The 25,324-nt window shown below is 35.8% G+C and overlaps 3 protein-coding genes across 16 annotated transcripts in view; 1 reads left to right on the forward strand and 2 right to left on the reverse strand.

The window, feature by feature from the left end:
• Positions 1-933: 933 nt before the first annotated feature.
• tfap2a (transcription factor AP-2 alpha) lies at positions 934-11,796 on the reverse strand (the record flags this gene model as incomplete). Of its 4 annotated transcripts, XM_081352421.1 has the most annotated exons (8): positions 934-1,620; positions 2,365-2,506; positions 3,895-4,013; positions 4,627-4,855; positions 6,291-6,342; positions 7,324-7,743; positions 11,610-11,657; positions 11,745-11,796. In XM_081352421.1, 8 exons carry the CDS (start codon positions 11,778-11,780, stop codon positions 1,332-1,334), a joined length of 1,335 nt encoding a protein of 444 aa, XP_081208547.1. In that variant the 3' UTR covers positions 934-1,331. The 4 variants fall into 4 exon arrangements, with proteins under 4 accessions (XP_081208547.1, XP_081208550.1, XP_081208549.1 ...); XM_081352424.1 differs by lacking the exons at positions 11,610-11,657; positions 11,745-11,796 and adding an exon at positions 8,898-9,020; XM_081352423.1 differs by lacking the exons at positions 11,610-11,657; positions 11,745-11,796 and adding an exon at positions 8,247-8,403.
• Positions 11,797-16,335: 4,539 nt separating this feature from the next.
• Positions 16,336-24,706, forward strand: tmem14ca (transmembrane protein 14Ca). Of its 3 annotated transcripts, none has more exons than XM_081352503.1 (5): positions 16,336-16,614; positions 16,940-17,024; positions 17,890-17,991; positions 18,143-18,230; positions 24,208-24,706. In XM_081352503.1, the coding sequence occupies exons 2-5, from the start codon at positions 16,946-16,948 to the stop codon at positions 24,263-24,265; spliced, it is 327 nt and encodes a 108-aa protein (XP_081208629.1). In that variant the 5' UTR covers positions 16,336-16,614; positions 16,940-16,945; the 3' UTR covers positions 24,266-24,706. The 3 variants fall into 3 exon arrangements, with proteins under 3 accessions (XP_081208629.1, XP_081208627.1, XP_081208628.1); XM_081352501.1 differs by having other exon boundaries at positions 16,550-16,791; XM_081352502.1 differs by having other exon boundaries at positions 16,556-16,610.
• mak (male germ cell-associated kinase) overlaps positions 24,054-25,324 on the reverse strand; it is a 171,760-nt gene continuing 170,489 nt past the window's right edge. For 4 of the 9 annotated variants that reach the window (XM_081352493.1, XM_081352499.1, XM_081352492.1 and 1 more), the window contains one exon: positions 24,058-25,121. In XM_081352493.1, the coding sequence (XP_081208619.1) occupies positions 24,961-25,121 (161 nt within the window). In that variant the 3' untranslated portion in view covers positions 24,058-24,960. Of the gene's footprint in view, positions 25,122-25,324 lie in introns of all 9 variants that reach the window. The other 5 variants (XM_081352496.1, XM_081352495.1, XM_081352497.1 and 2 more) reach the window with 2 other exon arrangements.

The following is a 25,324-nucleotide window of genomic DNA, read 5'->3' on the forward strand; positions in this document are numbered from 1 at the left end:
TATTATTATTATTTTACTTGAGGGAAACAATGGGTTCAACTGCTTATTGCATGGAGCAATCGTCAAGGGAGAGTTAAACTCAATTACAGTAACTGTGCTGAATAGAAGAGAGAGAGAGAGAGGGATACATCGCAGAAAGCATGTGAATAAAAAGTAATGAATAAAAATCGACATGAAGCGTATCAAATATTTATTTTTTTTTTCCTGGGCAACAAAGAACTATAATACATTGACAGGCATGGGAGCTATTGCCAGCACAGGTTTATACAATACAGATAAAACCGCCTCCAATTTAGACAGTGGACACACAAGATATCAGATGGTCCCAAATGTTGAATTTATTCGAAAGAAAAAAAAAAAGAATTCATAAGACAATATCCATTTATTGCTCTTGTGGTGCTTTGAGGAAGAACAAGAGGTGATTGGCACAACACATAAAAAGCTCGGATAAAAACAAGAAGATAGAAACACAAAACTAGCATCGGGGTCTCTGCAATTACCTTTTTCGATCTAAAACTGAATGGCATAAGGATAATATAGAGAAATGGATGTTTATTTCTTTTCGATTTGTTCACTTGCTTCAATGTCGCCTCAACATGCTACAAGAGGGCTGAATTGAAATTTCCCAGAGAAGAATACCCCAAACTTCTGTTTTCTAAGAACCATAAAACCACATGAAGAACTAAGCGAATATTTAAACCCACTAAAACAGGAGGCACCAGATAAATAAAAAAGAAGTTTGAACAGACGTACCATATTTACAATTCCCATTAAATTACACATAAATAAATATATACATACTTGAACACAGATTCCCTCATATAACCGTGAATCGTGTTACATTTAAAGTTCAAGTTGGTCGCTTGGTCGAGTGAAAAGTCAGTTCTTGAAGTCATGGCATGGAGCTGTAGATTTTTTTTTTTTTTTTTTTTTCAAGTTTATTATTCACAATACTGATAGAAAATCTTCCTCTTTCAGCGTCTTGTTGTCACATGGCTACAATCGTAAATGGGGATACTGAGGGAAAATCGCTGAATTTCAGTCCGTTGAACTCATACAAAGTGAGTTTTATGAAAAGTCCTGCTGTTGCAGATCTGTACTCCTCTCATTGGCACACTGCTTTGTTTTGATTGACAGAAAAGCCTTGTCCGCGAATCCCAAAGTGAACTTTTTTTTTTTTTTTTTTTTTTTTTTCATTATTACTATTTAAAAAATCAAAAATATTTCAAAATGTCAAGATCGGGAGATGGTCCGTTCAATTTTTCATCTTGATCTCTAGTGTGTTTGTTATGTATTTTGTAATATATCAATTGGGATGTGGTGGTTGGACATCACTTTCTGTGCTTCTCGTCTTTGTCACCTGCTTTTGACCCCGTCTCATTGTGGCTGTTGGGATTGTTGTTCAGGTACATTTTGTCCATGGCTTTAATGGCCTCCGTCAGATAGTTCTGCAGCGCCGTGAGGGCCGCGCACATGGCCGGAGTCCCGAATCCGTGAGAAATAAGACTGAAGTGGGTCAAACAGCTCTGAATCCCGGGCTCGAGAATGGGCTGCGGACGTGAATTCCCCAAGGGCGAGCGGTCTTGGGAGAGCAGGTCCGTGAACTCTTTGCAGATTTGTCTAGAAGGAGACACAATGTAGGATGCGTGTCAGGATGAAGCTAATTACAGCTGAAGGTGAAGTCAGAAATGTATTAGTAAGACTATGTGCTCCTTATGTGTCCCTTAATCAATGGCATACCACGTATTCCTTCTGACAGCAGCTCGTTGGGCAGAGTGGAATCAGAGCGATGGACAGTTTGAAAAGAGTGTCGCATATACGTGAGTAATATGTCAACCGGATGTGAGAATTGGATTTTTAGGCTCCATGCCATCTAAAGAAGAGCGTCGCCTTTGTTGATATTTTTTTATTGTTATTCATCGTTATATATATATATATATATATATATATATATATATATATATATATATATATATATATATATATATATATATATATATATATATATATATATATATATATATGATTTCAAAGAGTGAAACCACATTATATATATATATATATTTTTTTTTTTTTTTACTTTTCCATTTGTAGAAAATCTATAAAACAATGTAAGGATGTAGCCTATAGGTTGCGAACATATAGTGCAAATATTTGTGTATTTTACGAAATCACTCGGCCTTAAAAAGAAGACATTGAATCCAGTCCTATTTATTAATATCTAGCCTACACAGATATTAGCAGCTCTGGGCTATCCAGCAGAAAGAAAACTCCAACAAATACATCACGACAATTAACGCAAAGAGACGCAATCCTAAAGAGATAACTGCGCTTTGACATCTGAATAGTGGGAATAGCACTTACTTCGATGCCAATAACATGTTTTTTCTTTGGACTTGTTCATTTGGGTCTGAATGCTGTCGGTTTACGTATTCAGCTACCGCCTTGGCTGGAAACTCAGTCTCACATACATAACCGAAATCTCTGGCCAGATGCACAGCTTCACCTAGAAGAAAACGAGAGTCAGTATTTATGTTACTGCAGTAAAATGTAGAGTAATGAACAATTGTCATCTAATTAACGTTCTCGGCCAATGAGCAGGACATCGCTCTCTATCAATTCTGACATCATTAAAGCACCCTTATTTTCCATTACCTAGAAATTTGAATTTAGTCAAATACATGCGTCAGCATGCACATTCCTTCTGAAATTAACAGAACATTAGATAATAACTCCAAAAGATACTAGGCTATGTCATTGATTCGTGACCTTTTTGTCAATAGCCTATTAGAAGGATGTTTTATAGCCTATACGAAATAATTTTCAAAAGGCTAAAAGTAAACTTCCTTATACTTTAGTCATGTAAAAAAGGTTACTCCGACTAGGTCTGTGTGTTTGGTTTGATTTTTTTCTCTCAAGTATTTGGTTTAATTTCCTGAAACAGTTGGAATTTTACTGCGAGCCTTCCTGTCATAAGCCTAGAATCCGGAAGAACGCATGCGCCAATTAGCATCAAAGCTCAACTCTACTAAACTGCTTTCCATAAAATGGAGCAGATCATAAACAATAACAGCTCTTCAGAAAGCCAATGTCCTCCGACTAAATCAGCGTCTGCTTGCGTGTCCACCACCCCCACCCCTCACCCTTATCTCGCAGGAATCATACATTTCTTCAGGCTCATTACCATACAAGACTAAATTTCAATGAAGCACGATGAATATTACATTCAGTCTTCAGCGGCAATGATTAACAGGAACCAATGAACCGTCTCCAGCTTTCACCTTTAAAACCCATGGCATACCAAATATCACTGCACGGAATAATCACCTCCAACTTTGCAAGCAAAATGGATTTATTCAACAGCAATGGCATCTTCGCAGTGCAACATAATTAACTCATTTATATTTTATAATAGGCTTTCAACCTACAGGTCAACTGCATCAAGCCGACAAGGATAAAATCCACACATAATAATAATAATAATAATAATAAATAATAATAATAATAATAATAACAACAACAATAATTTTCGGATGTATATCCAGTATAATGTATATTATAATACATTATTATATAATGTATATTATATCCAGCAACTGCACAAAAGAAAATGTCATAAAACAACACTGCTAACATGGCACAAAATAGGCCCCAAAGACACTCGAATCCACACCATGCTCAAATTTAAAGACAAGTGATCCTGTTGAAAGGGAGAGAGAGAGAGAGAGAGATTCCTGTCATCCCACAAAAAAAAAAAAAAGTATTTATATCCTTCATCAATGTCGCTTGCAAGACAAACTCTCTATTTCACGGATGAATGAAAATGCTGATTTGGAATGAAATCTGCATTAAGCACCTGCTTTATTAAAAATATATATTTATCAGAAAACTTACCTTCCACCAGTGACGTCAGGAGGGTAACGTTGGCAGCTTTGCGTCTCCCTGCTGGTAGATTTAATCCGATTTTATCTAGTTTTTCTCTTAAAGATCTTCCGCCATTTTTAGATTTGGCCCTTTGAAATAAATGACAAAAAATAAATAGGCTATATATATATATATATATATATATATATATTATGTGTAGTTATTTCTCTTACTGATATAGGCCTATATGCAACATATTTTATAATTATATACACAGCTATATTTACGTATCAATTAAATTATAATTTATAATATTTCTATGCTATTTAAGACTGGAGCGCGCATGAACTTCAACAATTATAATACCAATAGCCTAATAATAATAGCCTAAGCAATCATGTGTCAAGAGCCCTAATAACAGCTCTTTGAGTAACTTTTTATGCTAAAAGCAAGACCTCTTTTAAACACTTTGTTTTAGGGGCCTGCGATTGAATGTTTCAAAATTAAAAATCTTTTCGAACAGTCTGTCATGTTACTATAGCCCACTGTAATCACGTGAGATTTAATTGCCACACTAAGGAAGTGTCCATTAAATTGTCTTGCATTAAAGACATGACTGCATGAGCCCATTGCAATTGGGTAGGCCACAATATTTTGCCTATGTTGGGGTATGACTTCAAATGGCTACCATGTCTGTGAGTTTGGCGACGGAAAGCGCTTGATAATATATAATTACTGATATGCAATGGACGTCCAGCTCACCTCCTCAAGACCCCGCCGAGCAGGGAAGCGTTCAGGCACTCAGGCGGAGAAAGGCGTCTCTGCACCTCCGCTACTGTAACTTTGTACTTTGACGTTGAGCTGAGAAGAGACAGACGACCCGGAACCGAACAGAACACTTCGTTTGGGTTTACCACACCTCCAAAAAGCCCGTCCTTATTTATCGGTATGGCAGATACATTGCTGTTGTTCTTGGATATGGAAACAGGACCTTGACAAAAAAGAAAAGAAAAAAAAAGAACATGATTAGGTCCCCCATTCGAGACTACAGCATCAACCAAATGGAAAAAAGATGAATTACTATGCAGCAGGCAGCCTTTGAGTAAGATTAGACATATGCGTTTATATGCACATCATCTCGCACGCCTATGTGGAATCAAAGGCAGTATGGTCTTATCAGAGAGGAAGGAAAATAGATACCACAGCAATAGCTTTTCATTCAGCTCATGAATGTAACTGCTGGAATATGCCCCAAGTAATAAAGTTGCCCAGCCATCAAAATATTTCATATTATATCACAATAGTGACTCCACACCAAGCTCGGTGAAAATGACAGTTCAACATGCAAGGCATTTCTTCAAACTGTTTACTTTTTGGACATCATTAAACAAACTGATTAACGAAAAAAAAAAAAAAAAAAAAACCGAATACAACATTATCCACGCAAACTTTGATAAACTTAAATCTATTGTTCCTATAACATATTTTATTATTATTAGGCTATTTAAATAATAATAATAATAATAATAATAATCCAATACCAATACAATACAATACAATACAATACTTCCGACAAATAAAAATGTGTATTATTTCTCTTAATTCCAAATTAGTTTTAAGCGTTAAACAGTGTCTAACAACGCCACACAGCGCCATGATACCCACAAATCCAAATAGGCTGCTCAGACTCACACACGAGCGCTTACAAATAAGTGTTCCGGCCTAAATCCTGCTTCAGCGCCCGTTGTTACTTTATGTGCTAGCCGGAAACAAAAGCACAGGCACTTTTGGATAGATCAGTAGTGACATTAATAGCTCAGGGGAGACTAATAGAGACAAGAGGAGTTAAACGAACTCGTGAGATCGCAATTATTACGTGTATGTGCGATGAGTATTTTTGTGGATTTATGCATGGTGCATCAAATTTAACATGTCAAAGCTTTCACATTGTTAAAGCGAAGAAAATCATATCACTGTAACAAAAACAACTCGATCCAACACTCATTCTCCTGCAGCCCACATTGACCAAACTGCGATGATCCAAACGAAACAAAGAGGGACGTAATTGCAAAAATGACTAAAGTGAAAATTATACAGCCGGCCTTTGTTAAATCTGTTTAAAGAAAGGCGTTTCATAAACGAAGCCTCTACACTCGTTTCTTGCGTCATCTTTGAATGAGACATTTAGCAAATTTCATTAGAGGCTACCGTTTAAAATGTGACTAAGCTAAGCCAAGCACCGTCATAATAACAGAGACACTAGTGTCCGCTGTGGAACACTTTGTTAAAATGGTTTGTGCCTTATCGCCAGGCTATCTCAGGGCCTACAAATTAACCCGATCCGTCTCCCAGCAAGCACGGGTAGTCTTTACGAGCGGAGAGCTGCTAGTTGAACCACGTACGGTATTAGAGAGGAAATTGCTTACCTTTCTTGATTACAGTTTGGTCTGGGATGTGAATTCCTTGATCATCAACATGCTGCAAAGATCAAAAAGCATATTAATAATGATCGAAAGTTTGAAAACATCGTACTTTATTTATTTATTTTTATTTTTGCAAACGAAATTAAATGCAGCCCAAAGAGAAAATTTGCACAAACGCTTTACATAGTAATTTCATCACTATAAACTGCATCTTTAAAGAAAGTAGGCCTATAGATCTTTGACCTATCAGTCATACGGTCAGCATGCGCCACTTGAAATAATAAAAGTTTAAACGATGCTGTGTTATATCATAAAATATAATAGCCTAATAGCAAATATATTTACTTCAATTTTATCTACCAAGAAAATGAAAAAGAAAACATGCAGTTGCGGTGGAAGAGGGGATTTTGTCAAGGCTCGATTCGTGAGATCTCTTCAGCAGGCACACTGCAATCAAATTACTTATGAAAAGGAGGGCAGCCAAGAATCACGTCCAAAAATGACAGACAATATTAATCAAAAAGCTCAGCACACCGCTCACTTTGTGTTGCTGGGATGAACAACAGTGAAGAGAAGAAATCCAGTAAATAATTAATGAAAAATGGGATTGTCTTTTGTCATAAATTGTCTTTATATTATTTTTTTAATTACTCGCGGTGTCGTTCAAAAAATATAATTTTACATAAAAATTTCATTTATTTTCTAAATTGTTTCCTCACACAAAGTGGCATGTTCATCATAGACTTTAAAAAATATTTAAAAAAATTATATATATATATATATATATATCACCATTACCTGCAAATACAGGCTAAAAATATTACATTCAAACACCATAAAAAAAATAAAAATTATACCAAGTTACTATGACAAAAACCGTTGTTACACATTACCATAATATTTTCAATAAAACAGCTACAACTTAAATATGTGACCCAGTATTAGACTTCTCGATATTATTCTAATTGCACCGTGCAGCAGCAAAGTATAATAAAGGTTGCATGTTATATTATAAGATTTCAGCTTTTCTCCTCACCTGAACATCTTCTAAAGAGTGAGGTATTCCATGGATAGGGATTGAATCCGTGAGTCCAGTATCAAGGCCGTGACCCGAGGGAAGTAGCACTTCTCTGCGGTACTCTCGGCACAGCTGATGCGGTAACCCGCGGTGTTGGTGGAGCAGGCTGCTCTCCTGACTCTGCCGCTGGCCGGGCCAGCCCGGGTGCTGTGGCTGCGGCTGGGCGTGCAGAGAGTTGATGGAGTACGGGTCGTTAACATGAGAGTAAGGATCCTGAGACTGCGGGTAGATGGGCTGGTAGGGTGGCGGAAAGTATGGCGGCTGGAAGTCTGAGTTGGGCGTGTGAGAGAGCGGAGGAGCGCTGGTGTACGGAGACTGGCCCACGCTTCCCAGCTGGGGTAACCGGGCTGTGCCATTGCTGGTCCCGTCATGGCGATCCTTAGGAGAGAGAGAACGATACAGTGCTATTTTAGTGCTGTTTTATATTTTTTTCTTTTATTTCTATTTTTATTTTTATTTATTTTTAAGGAGAAAAAAATAACCAGAAGTGATATGTAATCGCATTTAGTAAGTAATTTGTTATTTCAACAGAAAACTGATCAAGCTTTTGATTCGGTCAAGAACAACAATAATACAACAACACTACATTATAATTATAATTACACCCCCACGACTATCATAATACATGTTATTCTACATTAAAATGTACATCAATAATTTGTTATTCATTTAGCAATTAAAAATCCGACTGAGATGCAAAGAAAAATAACCAGAGCTCACATCAAGTATAAAGTCTTTGTAATAGCATTTGATGCTACCAAGAACAGCTTGCATGATGGAACAGACAAAACGATAGGATTAAAAAAAAAAAAAAAAAAAAAACAATCGGAGAGTAAATGTTGAGCGCAGTCTTCAGATCTTTACTCCCGACAGTCACTCACCATCGCGGAAAAACTGTGCACTAACATCTGCGAAGATTCTCGAGGACTTCAAAAGGCAAGAATTTCAGAAGGACAAAACGAAAATGAACGTGCAAATTAAATCAAGCCAATAATAATTGTAGAGCGAGGTGGCGGTGGCCGGCGTTCAAATAAAGCAATAATCCATCACAATCTGGGTAAATTCCCAATGTTCTTCATCTGCTCTTTAGATGCAATGCTTTTTCTCTAAAGTTTCTTAGATCCCCTTGGCGTCTCCCGGCTCTGTCAGTGAGCTGTTCCCTCGCTTGAGCTCATGTTAGCACAGATCTGCCTCTTCCCTGCACTCCTAATAGTAGATATTCATGACTATTAATATTACACGAATACCTAATAAGAGAAGAATGGTCGGAAATCGAGCGTGAAGCGAGGAAGCAACTCAAGGCAGACTGCACTAAATGACGTCCATTGAATGAGGAATCAGTATATCTAATCAGAGATGAGGAGAGAGAGAGTGAGTGGGAGAGAGAGGGAGAGAGAGACAAAAAGAGGGACATTCTCCTGCGTCTGACGAATCAGAGAGAGGGGGGAACATTTTAAAAGGTTCGAGGGCAAGCAAAAGTGAAAGAAAGACAGAACGAGGGGGAAGAACACAAGGAAGGAAACAATGTGCACCTCTGATTCTGGTGAAAATCCAGCGAACGCAGAGTGCATCTGGCCTGGAACATTTTTACTGTTCACTGGATGCTCGTCTACCTCATTATTTTTCACATTAGTCCTCATATGGTCGTTCTCCATGGCCCACTAGAATCCCTCACCAGGATTTTAACCACGGCCGAGACACATCAACACACGCCGATGCAGCTTAACTCACCGCGAGAGCATTTATATTCAACACACTTTACGCGTGTCTACTCATACACATTTTCATATCATGCGCGATTATTATGAAACCGAATGTAATTATTATAGGCTACAAACAACTCGATTCTACGCGCTGAAAGAAACTAATAAGGACGCGCGGACGCCGCGGAGTGCAGAGGTTCTTTCCTGATCATGGCGTGTGCTCCAGAAACGAGCGAAAACACGTTTTACTGGCTTCGCCACTCCAAAAACTACTCCCATATATTACTGCATCCACCACAAACACATCGTGCTAAATAAAGGGGGGAAACATAAAATAAACTTAAAGAAAAAAAATAATAAAATAAAAACAATTTGACAAACACATTTATTTTAAAACTAATTTAATCACTGCAACCTTTTATTTTTATTTTTACCAAACCTATGTTTGGTACGTATGTTTGTAAGTTTTTTTCTTCATATACACACATTTCGATATTACGAATGATCCATTTTAATGATCCATTTTTGTTCTATAGAAATTCTACTGGCAATGAATGGGTGATATGTTTATTATTATTATTATTATTATTATTATTTTATTATTACTATGTTGGAAAAAAATTACTTGTGTTCTGGATCATGCAGTACCCCATTGCAGTATTTTATTAAGTGTTAAATAAAATGGTACATACAGCAAGCCAGTTTAAAAAAATTAAATTAAAACTAACTGAGTGAAAAGATAAACCGTTCAGAATTTTGGTAAATATCATGCAACATTTTGTATTAAAATCCTGGATAAGCCGCTTACCTCGCAGTCTTCATATTTAATATTATCAGTTAATTTCCAAAGCATTTTCATTGGTTGTGGATAGAGTGAATTGCGTCTTCGCTTGAGTTTGACACAGTGCACAAGGCTCGAGCTGCGCGCTCAGATCTCCCTCTAATGGTGAAAGAGAGAGACTAGAGCGCTACTGTAATAACCCTCATTAGCATATCAAGAGACCAAAGCCAATGAATATACACAGGTAGAACCTGCAAAGAGAATTCAGTAAGAATACCTTTACTGAGTTTCATGTGTATTTCAAAAGGGAGCAGTAGCCTAAATGCAAGGGTTGATATCACTGGTGAAGGAGGACTTCACCTTTTCATTTGTATTAATCATCCAGTTGAATTTATTCAGAGTGGAATTAATAGGCCAAGAATAACCTGAACCAAGAAAAAAAAAAAATCAGTTTTTATCATAGACCAGATTCTTTGCATATACACGCATTTTTCAAAAAGTTGTAAGCGTTTGAATCTACAACCCAAGAGCAGCCTGTAAAATATATATTAAACAATGCTAAACTACTGCAGCATGCACGTGCTTCAGTGGGCAAACACTGCTTCCAGTCTGACAATTGTAAACTGTTGTTTTAGTCCTATAGTGAGCCCGGGCCTGTAAAATACTCTCAACACTGTTATGCAAAGAAAAGGTCGATTCTTCAGTAGGTATACACCTATTTAGAACGTGTAACTTTCGCAATTTGATAAATGTAAATAATTAACACAACAACATGGCTTGTTAAATGTGAATGAGGTCGGGAGACAGGTCGCCGACTCTAAGGCGTTGTCTCTCCCTTATCTCCATTACCATTTTTGGTGGGGTGAGTCCAGTTGTCATTAATGAGAGGCCGAAAGAAACTAAGACACAATGACGATTAAGAGAGGGAGAGAAACGCGCAATAGAAATGGATGGGTGTGCTGCTTTGTTGTTCGCTGCTTATTGATTAGGGGTCCGCATCACTGAAACCAATCGCACAAAAGAAAAGCAAAACTAGTCTTCATTCTTTAACACTATTTGGCAATCTTCACTGTGCGAAAATTGTCCATTCACAATAGGTTAGCCTATTTGTGTCTAAATAAACCTAGTCTGTCAGTTATTTACGGCGCTATATTCACAAATTAAATTACCGAATCACAATTATTTTTGGATTTTCACTTTTGTTTGTGTATTATTATTTTTTAGCCTACTTTTTTGTCATAATGGACCACATCGACTTAAGGGTCGTGTGTGACACAAAAGACACATGGGAAAACAGTGGAGGGAAAGTTTATAAAGAAAATAATAAAAAGCCTACATTCAAGTCTTTCCCGTTTATGTTACTATAGGAAATGCTGCACAGAATGAAATTGCAATATCTGAAATCAGTTAATAAAATCAAAACATTTAGGGTACACCAGGCAAAATAAAAGAACTATCCAATACATAGCAACCAATCTGGCCTATCTGACAAGTTAGGAGTTCCTCATTTTAGAGAACTCTGATCATAAGACTATTTCACCGTTGTTTCGCCATTGCCTTCACTCTCGCGGTTTCCTATCTGCGTGTTCTATCTATAGCATAAGCTTTTGTGTAGCATTTTATTTACAATGGTTAAAGGCCTACTGAATGAAAACTTGTTGAAAAAGCTACTGTGGCGAAGACTTAATTCTAACTTATATATGGAAAAGTAAAAGCGAGCACCGCATCACCCTCATAGCCTTAAAAGGAAGAGATCTTACCTGCCAGTCTCCCATTTTGCCCATTAGTGAAATTGTTGTGTCTTCTCTCTGAATGTGGTACATCACACCGTGTTATCTCATTGGGTCTTGTGTCCTTAAGCAAAATTCCACTTTACCTGAACAAAATCTACTCACCTGGCAATAAAAACAGAGGACCACCTCACGGCGCATGCGCTCTGCTACGGGCACGTGTAAGGTAACGACACCTGGAAAAGGTAAAAGCAATGTTGAGATTCCTGCTGCACATTAACAAGGAAGAGTGTGACTTTTTCACCTGCTGTTTTAAGTGACAAATTTTAAAACTAAATCTTGCTCAGGCAGCATGCATAAAATATAGGCTAGGCCTACCAGTGTGTTTTCAGATTGTGTTAGATTGTGATAGTGTTTTATCCTTTAAATTGAATTGAATATATTTTATTAAAAAAAAAAAAAAAAAAAAATATATATATATATATATATATATATATATATATATATATATATATATATTTTTTTTTTTTTTTTTTTTTTTTTTTCAGTTAATTTGACCATACAAAAAATTACTGAGCGAAATGTCAGCTAATAAAACAAATAGCCTATAGGCTATCACCCATATCACAAATATGACACTCAGGGAGGGACGAATTTTAGGTTATATTTTTTTATGTTTTTCAAAAACATGTTTTTCCTCGGTTGTAAGTGTCTGTGTGAATGAATGAACCAAAATCTTAAAAAAAAATAATAATAACTGCGCATCTCGGAGAGTGACTAATACCAGATGAGAAATGAGCCTGAGTGCTATATAGCCTAAATGATGGCACCCCCTGTCGCTTTAGATGGGACTTTATTATGCTTTATTTTAACACCAGAAAGACATCTATTTGTATAAGTATTATTATAGCACTAATTACTTAAATAAAGTGAAAGAAAAAGAGAAAAAAAAGTGGACGTGGTCAAGTAATTTCAACAGGGACTACACCTTAAAGCACAAATAAATAATGTGCACAAATGCAATCCAGTCTGATAATGAAGTGTGGTCAGAGGTGTCATTCTGACCTGTTTAAAAGATACAACTTTTTAAATAATAATTTTATGAGAAACTTTATGATGAGTTTTTTTTTTTTTTTTAACTAGATCTAGTAAGATCAGAATAGAAATAGGCTATTAAAAAACAAACAAGTAGCCTATTAAGAAAAAAAAAAAACCTTGTTGCCACTGTTATATAGCCAATCTAAACCTCAACTTTTTCTAAAGAACTAAATGTCTTTCAAATAAGCTCCACAAATGCGGCCCTGTCAAAAAAAAAAAAAAAAAAAAAAACTGCTCCAAGTAGCTTTTCGTTTACATCCAAGACATCAGATAGTTATTTGTTAATGTCAATATTGACAAAACTACTGTATATTTCATTATAATCAAACCAGTTTATCGTTTAGTGGCCATCGTGAAATATGAGAGACATTTTCTTGACTAGACAATATTGTCAAGTAGCCTAAATGTTCTTCCTCTAATTCATCTGATGTTATGGCGCCCTCTATTGGAGAACAGTCTGCAGAAGTCAGATCTTTCCCAAGCTCCACGTATCCACCTGTCCATCTCATCGACCAGTTAAAATCCATTACCCTTAATGACTCATTTGACCTTCTCTTTTATGACCCCATGAGAGCCTAAAAAAAGTTTTAATTTGCCATAAATGACACGCCTGCCCTGATACCTATTTATGAGCATAGGCTACTTTAAATAAATATTGAAATCACAACTAAAAAAAAAAAAAAAAAAAAACATGCAATTGTTCCAATTACTATTTTTTATTGTCACAACCAACGTTATTAAATATGACTACTAAATATGTTTCTAATTTTGTCATCTGGCGCCATCTAACGATGGCATTTAAAACTACAACAAAATTACTATTTGCTTCAATAGGTTGCATAGCCTACATAACCCTTGTATTCGTCTATTAGGCCAGATTATTAAACTGGAAGAAAGAACTAGCTGAAGAAAAAAATAATGGATTTTAACTGAACCAGACATAATGGTTTATGTCTACATACTATACCTTAGTTTTAAGGAGCCTTTTTTTTTAAAAAAAAATACACAACAGGCAATTTCATTTTTTTTTTCTGATTTAATTTTAATGCCATGGCACAACTGATCTGCAAAATATTTTCCATTAAAGTAAGCCATATTCTTGCAAATATTAATTTAACATTTTCTTTCCCAAATTCTTTCCCAATTCTTTCGGTTACACTTTATTTCGATGGTCAACTTGACATTCTAATAAGTAGCCTAACTTTGCAACTAGGCTACATGTCACTTAACTCTTGGATTATTAGTAGACTGTAGTAGACTGTTAAGTTATGGTTAGATAGGGTTCGGGTTAGTAGAATATGCTGACATGTAGTTACAAAGTTATAGTCAGTAGAATGTCAGTTGGGGAGCATCATAATAAAGTGTCAGCAGATATTATGCAAACAGTCTACTAATACTCTATTGAGAGTAAGGTGACATGTTGCAAAGTTACTTATAGTAATAGAATGTCTAAAGTTGACCATCAAAATAAAGTGTTTTCTGTAACATAACCAAAGACAAGACAACATACCCCTAGATGCTCTGTAGAGGAGCAAAAGCACAAAATGGAGCATGTGTTATAACTTCAGAATCTGATCTGATGCTGTTCCCGGGAGAGGAGGTGTTTGTTAAGTGGGATTGATGTTGGGTGACTAAAGGAAAAGAACTTGGCAGGTGTGTGAGAAAGATCAGATTTCCTGGAGTCTTTGGACTTTTTCCAGATTGTTTCACCATGGCAACACAAATGTCCTAGCTCTGCTAGACCACAAGGAACAGGAACACTGACATATTGTTGAATAAATATATTCCTAATTTGTTTATTTGCCTTTAATATTATTCTCTCAGTTGGTGAAAAACATTGCAATAATTATTAAATTATAGGTTAAATAGGGCATGGTGGCTTGGTGGTTTGAGTCCTGACTGAGCCAGGAGACCTTTCTGTGAGATTGCATGTTCTCCCTGTGTCTGTGTGGGTTTCCTCTGGGTGCTCCAGTTGCCCCCCACAATCCAAAAAACATGCAGCAAAGGTGAATTGGGTGAATTGGGGATGTGATGAAGGCACAAATAAAGTTTTTAGACACACACACACACACACACACACACACACACACACACACACACACACACACACACACACACACACACACACACACACACACACACACACACACACACACAGAGATCATAGTACTTAAGATTACAGAGACAATTGATTGATATCATGTTCTTATAACCCCTAAAGGGATAATTTAGGGGTTATATTACTCATTATAGATAGTTACTCATCACTTCACTTCAGAAGGCCTTTATTAACCCCCCAGAGCCGTGTGGAGTTTGTTTATGATGGATGTATGTACTTTTATGATGGATAGATGCACTTTTATGGACTTCAAAACAGAAATGGCCATTCACTGCCATTATAAAGCTTGGAAGAGCCAGGACATTTTTTTTTTATATAACTCCGATTGTCTTCGTCTGAGAAAAGAATTTCATATACACCTAGGATGACTTGATGAGTAAATCATGGGCTAATTTTCCTTTTTGGGTGAACTATCCCTTTAATATGTATGTTAAATCCAATACTTTAGAATATCTTACATGTATAAATAATAAGAAGAATATCTGCAATTAATGTGGTTATGTGGATGAATATCTTACATGTATAAATAATAAGAAGAATATCTGCAATTAATGTGGTTATGTGGATAAAATCTAAATAAAGTGAGGAAAAAGTGAGGATATCCACAGTAAATTCCAGCGAGAAATAAGTTCAACTACTGCCAGAAAAATTGAGAAATGTAGCCTGTCTTTCAGGGGGGGAAATCATATTTTCATATGTATATAAATCTTTTTTTTTTTTTTTTTTTTTTTTTTAAAGGGAATAGATGAGATCTGAGGAACTGCATTAATAAAATAATAATAATAATAATCAAGCAAAGCTAGTTGGGAGCTAATTGGAGAGATTATTGTGCACTATCTTAAAATGTAGTAGGCTACTTCTTTTTTGTTAGAAATACAAACATTTTCAGACTATAACCATGCTGTTTTGCAGTGAAAATTGTCAAAAGAAATGATTTCATTTGCATCGATATGTAGCCTATTAATTGATGTATTTCACTTTTTATCGACAGGGCAAACTCCATCCAATAAAAGTTTGGCCATCTCTCTCTCTCTCTCTCTCTCTCTCTCTCTCTCTCTCTCTCTCTCTCTCTCTCTCTCTCTCTCTCTCTCTCTCTCTCTCTCTCTCTCTCTCTCTCTCTCTCTCTCTCTCTCTCTCTCTCTCTCTCTCTCTCTCTCTCTCTCTCTCATTAAAGCAAATGTGCATGTGCTTTAATGTGCTTAAATTGGTATCGACTTTGATGACAGAACTGAAAAATCCTTGCTGGCAGAGGGACATTATACAAGATCATAAATTCTACATACTCAAGTATAGGCTACCGCCATAATTTTAAATAAACCCAAAGCCTAAACTATCAAACAAGTAAAAGGATTTGTTTTGGACAAAAATGTGACAAAAATTGTTCCACAGTATTTCTTTGTTGGAGAAAGGTCTTGCACCATTTACCAAGCAATCAAAGATTCTTTGGTGAAATTTAGAAAGTTTGAAGTAAACTTCATTTCCCATAAGTCCACTTCAGAAGCGTTGTAACGGATGTGCGTCAGATGCGTAAAGGTTTTCATTGGCGTTTGAGTTTGTCAGTAAATATAAGTTGGTGATTGAGTATTTAAAACAAAGTGGTTTATTGAATCGAATTTAATTTTTTTTTTTTTTTTTTTTTTTTTTATGATCTTACTCCGACTCACACTCCAGCATAGTAGGTGGCGGAAATGCACCTAGACGTTAGATGCCACCCGCCAATAAACAAAAAGAAGAAGAAGAAGAAGAGTTTGTCAGTCATTACGCAATTCAAGTCGACCATCACACACTCCACCACCAGACAAGGACATCAGGCAGCGAGTATTAACATTAATAATTATATTGCACTGCTGTAATTTAGAATAGGCCTAGCTTATTTCGAGTAACACCATAAAATATTATTAATAAACACTGTGTCAGCCTCGGCATTCAGAGTTGATAGCACACATGCGGTTTATGAACCGGTCATGCACTTATCTGAGATATGAGTTTGTGCGTGTGAGTTTCAGTGTCTGAGTCAACTGTACAATATTCTGCCTATGCATGCATTCTACTGCAATTGTCATTTTTAAACAGGTGCACGATTGCAAACAAGACACACACTGGCTGTAAACTGTCTGTGTTTAAAATGTTTCTGTGTGTTCAGGTGTTGATGATGGCAGTAGACTGGGCTGGTTATGGATACGCAGCACTAGTAACATCTGGAGGAGTCATAGGATATGTCAAAGCTGGTAATGAGAAAGCTCAAGAGGTTATCATGTTCATAGAGTTTACATTAGAGCCAAAGCTGGGGTGCGTTTCCCAAAAGCATAGTTGGCCAGTTATGTTCGCAAGTTCCAAACACGGACTCGTTGAACTATGCTGATAACGACGGAACTTGCGAACATAGTTGGCTAACGATGCTTTTGGGAAACCCACCCCAGGCTGGTATTGGTCAGTTTTTTGGGGTTTTTTTTGTTAGCTGGTCAGACTGGGAAACCAGCCAAACACCGACTAGCTTGATCAGATTTTATGCCACACATGCACCACGTTTATAAGTTATATGTTTTTCATTTAAACCAACTTGGTTCTTCTATATTCGATACAAATGTCATACACTTTGGGACCAGAAAACTTCCTTAAAGGAAGTGTTTAGCCCTGTTCTACCCTATTGATTGTTCAGAATTTTTTTATTGGATTAGGCCTATAACATGCATAAGATGCTAAAGAACTAAACTTTAAGTGAATTAAGCTGGGTGATGACCGTTGTCTTCTGTAGAGCTGCTTTATAGCTGAATCGAATTTGTTTTCATAAGTGATGAATTGTCTTTTGTCTCTATTGTCTTTTTGGAGGTGCTTTACGGCAGAATTTTGATTAGTCTCATATTTGATCAAGTTTGTGTCATTGCGTTATTATTCTGTTTATTACTGTCAGGCTGCTTTGAACCCATATCTATTGTATAAAGCATTATATAAATAAAGGTGACTTGACATTACATCTAAATGCTAAAAAACAACAACTTTGTTTTGTACACTGAATACCTCGCCACTTTATACAATTTATACCATTCATCAGTGTTTTAGTACAATTTATGATTTAATTCTGTTGTCCTGCAGGCAGTGTCCCGTCCCTGGCAGCAGGACTACTCTTTGGGGGTTTGGCTGGCTTCGGTGCTTACCAGACATCACAAGATCCAAAAAATATTTGGGTGTCTTTAGGTTTGTATTTTTTTCAGGGCAGAAATTATTATTGTTTTTGCTGTCAGAAAGTAATCTATCTAGGAGCAGTATATGTGATTGTTTTTTTAATAAAATTAAGTAATGGTGATGTTGAATTACACCATCTGTCATCAATTTTTTTCTCTCTCAGCTGCATCCGGTACACTTACCGCTATCATGGGGAAGAGATTCTATAACTCACGCAAAATCATTCCAGCTGGTCTTATCGCTGGAGCAAGGTATCTGACACACATCACACTTCATTTGTCTAATACAGGGATTCACAAAGTTTTAGTCAGCCTTTGAGATTTTAATATTGCAGTAATTTAATGGCATATTTGTGTTACCCAGATGTTGGGTAATGGTCATATTACATGCATGTAATCAAAATATTTCATCTTTTTTATTAAGTGTTTTAATATTAAAACTATTTTTTCTTTTTACAATTTCATGATTAAATTAATTATTAGTGCTTCATTAACTTGGCAGTGCCCTCATGAACGAATCATAGTTTGGAAAACCCTGATCTAAAACCTAAATTATTTTTGTTCTTGGCTGTTAGTAAAATAAATTAACATCTATAAATAAATACTATTCTCATGCCTACACATTTAGATTCCAGCCAAATGTGTAAAGGGGAGAATTAAAAAAAATTACATTATGACCGGAGGTTTGTTCCATAAAACAAGATTAGAATACAAGCCAGGCTTATTTTGGTTAGTCAGACTTATTGTCAGTTGATTCTGTTTCATAAAGCAAACTTAAAATAGTTCGAACTCAGTTACTCTGGCAACTTATGCTGGGAAACTAGCCTGGTCTAGGGCAGGCTAACTGTCAGGCTAAGCCTCAGTTGTTACACAGATCCTCTAACACTGACCAATAGGAACACAATGACTGACACTCTCTCATACCATTATTTGACTTTATTAACCATTATCAGTCCAAAAATAAATATACAGTAAAGAAAATCAACTTAAATAAGGCTACAATGATAAATGAAACAATATAGACCTACAAACGTGTTAAATTGTACAGTGAGGAAAATAAGTATTTGAACACCCTGCTATTTTGCAAGTTCTCCCACTTAGAAATCATGGAGGGGTCTGAAATTGTCATCGTAGGTGCATGTCCACTGTGAGAGACATAATCTAAAAAAAAAAAATCCAGAAATCACAATGTATGATTTTTTAACTATTTATTTGTATGATACAGCTGCAAATAAGTATTTGAACACCTGAGAAAATCAATGTTAATATTTGGTACAGTAGCCTTTGTTTGCAGTTACAGAGGTCAAACGTTTCCTGTAGTTTTTCACCAGGTTTGCACACACTGCAGGAGGGATTTTGGCCCACTCCTCCACACAGATCTTCTCTAGATCAGTCAGGTTTCTGGGCTGTCGCTGAGAAACACGGAGTTCTCTATCTACAAGATTCTCTATTGGGTTTAGGTCTGGAGACTGGCTAGGCCACGCCAGAACCTTGATATGCTTCTTACAGAGCCACTCCTGGTTATCCTGGCTGTGTGCTTCAGGTCATTGTCATGTTGGAAGACCCAGCCTCGACCCATCTTCAATGCTCTAACTGAAGAAAGGAGGTTGTTCCCCAAAATCTCGCAATACATGGCCCCGGTCATCCTCTCCTTAATACAGTGCAGTCGCCCTGTCCCATGTGCAGAAAAACACCCCCAAAGCATGATGCTACCACCCCCATGCTTCACAGTAGGGATGGTGTTCTTGGGATGGTACTCATCATTCTTCTTCCTCCAAACACGTTTAGTGGAATTATGACCAAAAAGTTCTATTTTGGTCTCATCTGACCACATGACTTTCTCCCATGACTCCTCTGGATCATCCAAATGGTCATTGGCAAACTTAAGACGGGCCTTGACATGTGCTGGTTTAAGCAGGGGAACCTTCCGTGCCATGCATGATTTCAAACCATGACGTCTTAGTGTATTACCAACAGTAACCTTGGAAACGGTGGTCCCAGCTCTTTTCAGGTCATTGACCAGCTCCTCCCGTGTAGTTCTGGGCTGATTTCTCACCTTTCTTAAGATCATTGAGACCCCACGAGGTGAGATCTTGCATGGAGCCCCAGTCCGAGGGAGATTGACAGTCATGTTTAGCTTCTTCCATTTTCTAATGATTGCTCCAACAGTGGACCTTTTTTCACCAAGCTGCTTGGCAATTTCCCCGTAGCCCTTTCCAGCCTTGTGGAGGTGTACAATTTTGTCTCTAGCGTCTTTGATCTTGGCCATGTTAGTAGTTGGATTCTTACTGATTGTATGGGGTGGACAGGTGTCTTTATGCAGCTAATGACCTCAAACAGGTGCATCTAATTTAGGATAATAAATGGAGTGGAGGTGGACATTTTAAAGGCAGACTAACAGGTCTTTGAGGGTCAGAATTCTAGCTGATAGACAGGTGTTCAAATACTTATTTGCAGCTGAATCATACAAATAAATAGTTAAAAAATCATATATTGTGATTTCTGGATTTTTTTTTTTTTTAGATTATGTCTCTCACAGTGGACATGCACCTACGATGACAATTTCAGACCCCTCCATGATTTCCAAGTGGGAGAACTTGCAAAATAGCAGGGTGTTCAAATACTTATTTTCCTCACGGTATATGAAATGTTTGTTAATGTTATTATATATATATATAATTATTATTATTATTATTTTTTTTACATAAACAATTGATAGTATACAATATAATTTAACACGTTTGTAGGTCTATAGTGTCTCATTTATCATTGTAGCCTATTTATATATATGTATGTATGTGAAAGGAGAATGTATGTGTGTGTGAGAGTAGAAATGTATGTATGTGAAAGGAGAATGCATAAGTGTGAGAGTAGAAATGTGTGTATATATATATATATATATATATATATATATATATATATATATATATATATATATATATATATATATATATATATATATATACACACACAGTCATGGTCAAAATTGATGGCACCCCTGATAAATATGATAAAAAATGGCTGTAAAAAATAAATCTAACCTTTCATTGAAGTAAAAGAATTGAAATTGGGGGGTAAATCACATTATGAAATAAATGTTTTTCTCCAAAACACGCTGGCCATAATTGTTGGCACCCCTAGAATTTTTTAAGAGAAAAATATCTCTGAAGTATATTCCCATTAATATTTACATTTTTAAGCACACCAGGGTGACTAGGAACATGAAATTGTCCAGCTATGACTTCTTGTTTCACAGGATTTTAAATATGAGGAAACACAAAGGCCAAATTCCCTTCATCATCCATCACAATGAGTAAAACCAAAGAATATAGTTCTGATGTGCAGCAAAAGATTGTTGAGCTTCACAAAATAGAAAGTGGCTGTAAGAAAATATCTGAAGAATTGAAAATCCCCATTTTGACCATCAGGGAAATAATTAAGAAGTTATAATCAACTAAAGATGTTACGAATCTGCCAGGAAGAGGACGTATGTCTATATTGTCTTAATGCACAGTGAGGAGGAGAGTTTGAGTGGCCAAAGACTCTTCAAGGATCACAGATGGAGAATTGCAGAGATTAGTTGAGTCTTGGGTGTCAGAAAGCCTAAAAAAAAAATATCAAACAACCCCTACATCACCACATGTTGTTTGGGAGGGTTTCAAGAAAAATCCTGTAAGAAAGAAAGATTCTGTGGTCAGATGAAACAAAAAAAAAGGGCTTTTTTTTTGCACCAAACACCCAGCAGATGTGTTTGGTGCAAACAGGGATGAAGAGTACCCCATGTCTACGGTTAAATATACTGCTGGATCTTATATGTTGTGGGCCTATTTATTTGCTGGAGGTCCTGGACATCTTATTCAGATTTATGGTATTATGGATTCTAGCAAATACAAACAGATAAAAAATCAAAACCTGACGGCCTCTGCTAGAAATCTTATAATGGGCCGTGGTTGGATCTACCATCAGGACAACGGTCCAAAACAAACATCAAAATCAACACAAAAATGGGTAACAGAGCACAAAATGAAGCTTCTGCCATGACCGTCCAGTCCCCTAAACTGAACCATATAGAAAATGAGTGGGGTGAACTAAAGAGAAGAAGCACCAACATGAACTTGTGAATCTGAAAGATCTGGAGAGATTCTGTATGGAGGAATGATCTCTGATCTCTTGTCAGGTGTTCTCCAAACTTATCAGGCATTATAGGAGAAGACTCAGAGCTGTTATCTTGGCAAAAGGAGGTTGCAGAAAGTATTTAATAACAGGGTGCCAACAATTATGGCCAGCGTGTTTTGGAGAAAAACATTTATTTTATAATGTGATTTACCCCCACTTTCAGTTCTTTTACTTCAATGAAAGGTTAGATTTTTGTGAATTTTTTTAATGAAAGATCAAAAGGATAAACAATGCAGATTTTTTTTTTACAGCCATTTTTTATCATATTTATCAGGGGTGCCATCAATTTTGACCATGACTGTATATACAATATATATACACAATATATATTATCCAGGTTTTATTTTGTGCCCAAGATTTAATTAGATAGTTTTAAAGATTTATGAATACATTTCTCTCTGGTTTTATTTGGCAGCTATAGTACATTTTTATGGTTATTATAAGAACATTACAATCTTAAATAAAATAAAAAAGCTTATTAAAGCAGAAGTTAAAATCACAAAATTTAAAATAAATAATTACAAAAGCACAGACTACATTTTAACTGGTAAGATGAATCTGAACTTAGTAAATATATTAGCCTACACTTGATTTACCCCATTACAATAGTCCCTTTACAGTTATTTCTATCATACAAATACATTTGTAGGTTTAAAATTCTAAATAAGGCACATCTAATGTCCAACAACAAATATTTTAGCATATATATATATATATATATATATATATATATATATATATATATATATATATATATATATATATATATATATATATTATGTACTTTATTATGTCTTTCAATTCAAACACATTTAACACAATTATACAAATAGTTATGTATAATGTAGGCTAATTTGTATTCCTTTATTTTATGGAATATTCTTTAATTTTAGAGTTGCACATATCTTTTCAAAATGTATAATTTTGCTCTTAATTTCACATTATCCTCTCCATAATGTACTGTATAAACTAAATCTAACCAAACATTCTTGTTTTCTCCAAAAAAACAATTATTGCTTTAAAAGCTGTAATTCTCAGCATTCTAAATAAGCATAAGTCATCTTTGTTAAGTAGCTTAGGTCCTAAACCCAAAACTATATTTTGTATCTTTATTATATTCATTTGGTTTCTAAAAAAATTCTATTTAATTCTAAATAATATATATTTTTTTATTTTAAGTATAAAATATATGAGTGTAATGAGTTCACTGCAACTTATCCAACATCCTAAAGATAAATTATTATAATTAGAAGATATTTCTGTTGTTATAAAATATCGCATAGCCTATTAATTTTCCAAGCAAAATGTATATATTGGTCAGAATTATTGCGCTCCTATTTGGCGCGCAGCAGTGCTCGTTCAATGTGAAGTTTAGCAGCAAAATGGAAATATTTGCACGACTTTCTAAGATTTACAGATGGAGAATATTCCTGTGAAATGTAAGTTTTGCAAACACCATGTCTCAAACGCATAAAACAACACAAAATATATGCTGTTTGATGGTGGATCGATTTGATCTATGATCGACCTCTAGGGCTGCTTAAGAATCGCGTGCACACGCAGTTATCTAGACTAGATAAACCTGGATCAAATTAGTGGGATTGCGTGAACTTGAATTACCTTTTATGAAACCGCTTTAGCCCCAACTTATTTGTTAGGTTTATTCAAGTCGGGTTTTGGAGTTTAATCCCCGCTTCATCTTTTTTGGAACAACCCTCTGGTTTCAGAGAGGGCTTAGATTAAGCCAGGATTAGACCTTAGTTCAATTAAGACATTTAAGTAGCTTTTACAAACTTGCCCTTGAAAAAAAAAAAAATAATTACTTGTGTGCATCTTTAGACAAAACAACCTGTATGACTTTCTAGCATCAATGAAAAAAACGAGAACTATTATAAAAGTAGTTCACATGCCTCATCTGCTGGATTTATTTTCTTCTGAATTCATCCAATAGCTTTGAGTAAAGAACAGACCAACATTTGTCTTTTATATAGCTTGATAATAGAATTTTCAATTTTGGCTAAACTATTCCTTTAATTGTTATTGTTCCTTGCAGTGTCCTGATGCTGGCAAAACTTGGAGCCGGAATGTTACAGAAACCTCAGCAATCATGATACCCATACAGAAATCATCATCAAGTGTAGTCATTCTTGCTGAACATGTAATTACAGCTCTTAGTCATTATAGGTATTTTGTATAAAATGTACAATAAAAAATTGCTGTTAGGTGAATTCCTGAATTAAAGACTTGTTAAAAACATGCCCATTTTATGCTTATAAAATACTTACAAAACATTATTTATTGATTTAACTTCGGTCCAACCCAATAAATGCTATATTATATGATCATGTGATAGTTCTCAATACAGAAAAAGTATACAATCTGTAAATGGTACAAGAGAATAATAATAATAATAATTAAAAAAAAACATAACACTGCCTTCCGGCATGAATCACAGTAATAAAAAAAATAAAAAATAAATGTCAAAAGGGTTACAAAAAACAGATGTAATATGTATAATATAGATCTATCCATTTTATTGTAAAAGGATTACAGGATTTGTTGCATAAACTGAACAAAACTGAAAGATGACTGAAGATGATCAAATAAAGTTTTTAAACAGCCATTGTTCACAGATTCTTTTCTTTATTGAATAATTAAGTAGCCATGGGCTTACATGGTGTGTGGATCTATCCTAGCTGCTCCTCTAAGAAATACAAAGATGTTATATGATATGTGTTTATACAGTATTTACGAGTGTTGAAACAGACTTTAGTCCTCACAGCAGCTGTAGCTCCCATGAGATGTACTAGCGATGGTTTCCATATTTTGCAGCCCAGTCAACCCGTCCATGCACTGGCTGAGCCGGTGGAGCGCGAGCGATGAGATTGGCGGAGTTTTTGCCTAGAGCTGAGTAACTCGTTCCTTTGAGTTGGGTTCGGTCTGCTCTCCTTTTCCATCCATCATAATCTGAGAAATCGGCAAAGCCAAAGTTTTAGGCCACTTTGAGAGAATAACAATGAAGAGGCAGAGTCCAAAATTAACACTTGCCAAATGCCAAAGTAAAAACTTGTAAATAAAGCCAAGCCAAGTTGACCAGTAACTTTATTAGAAACTGCAACATAGCATGGCTTACATCACAATGTAACAGTCTGGTGCAAGTTATTCAAATC

Source organism: Scardinius erythrophthalmus (genome assembly GCF_964197995.2).
Source record: "Scardinius erythrophthalmus genome assembly, chromosome: 22".
NCBI classification, from domain to species: domain Eukaryota; kingdom Metazoa; phylum Chordata; class Actinopteri; order Cypriniformes; family Leuciscidae; genus Scardinius; species Scardinius erythrophthalmus.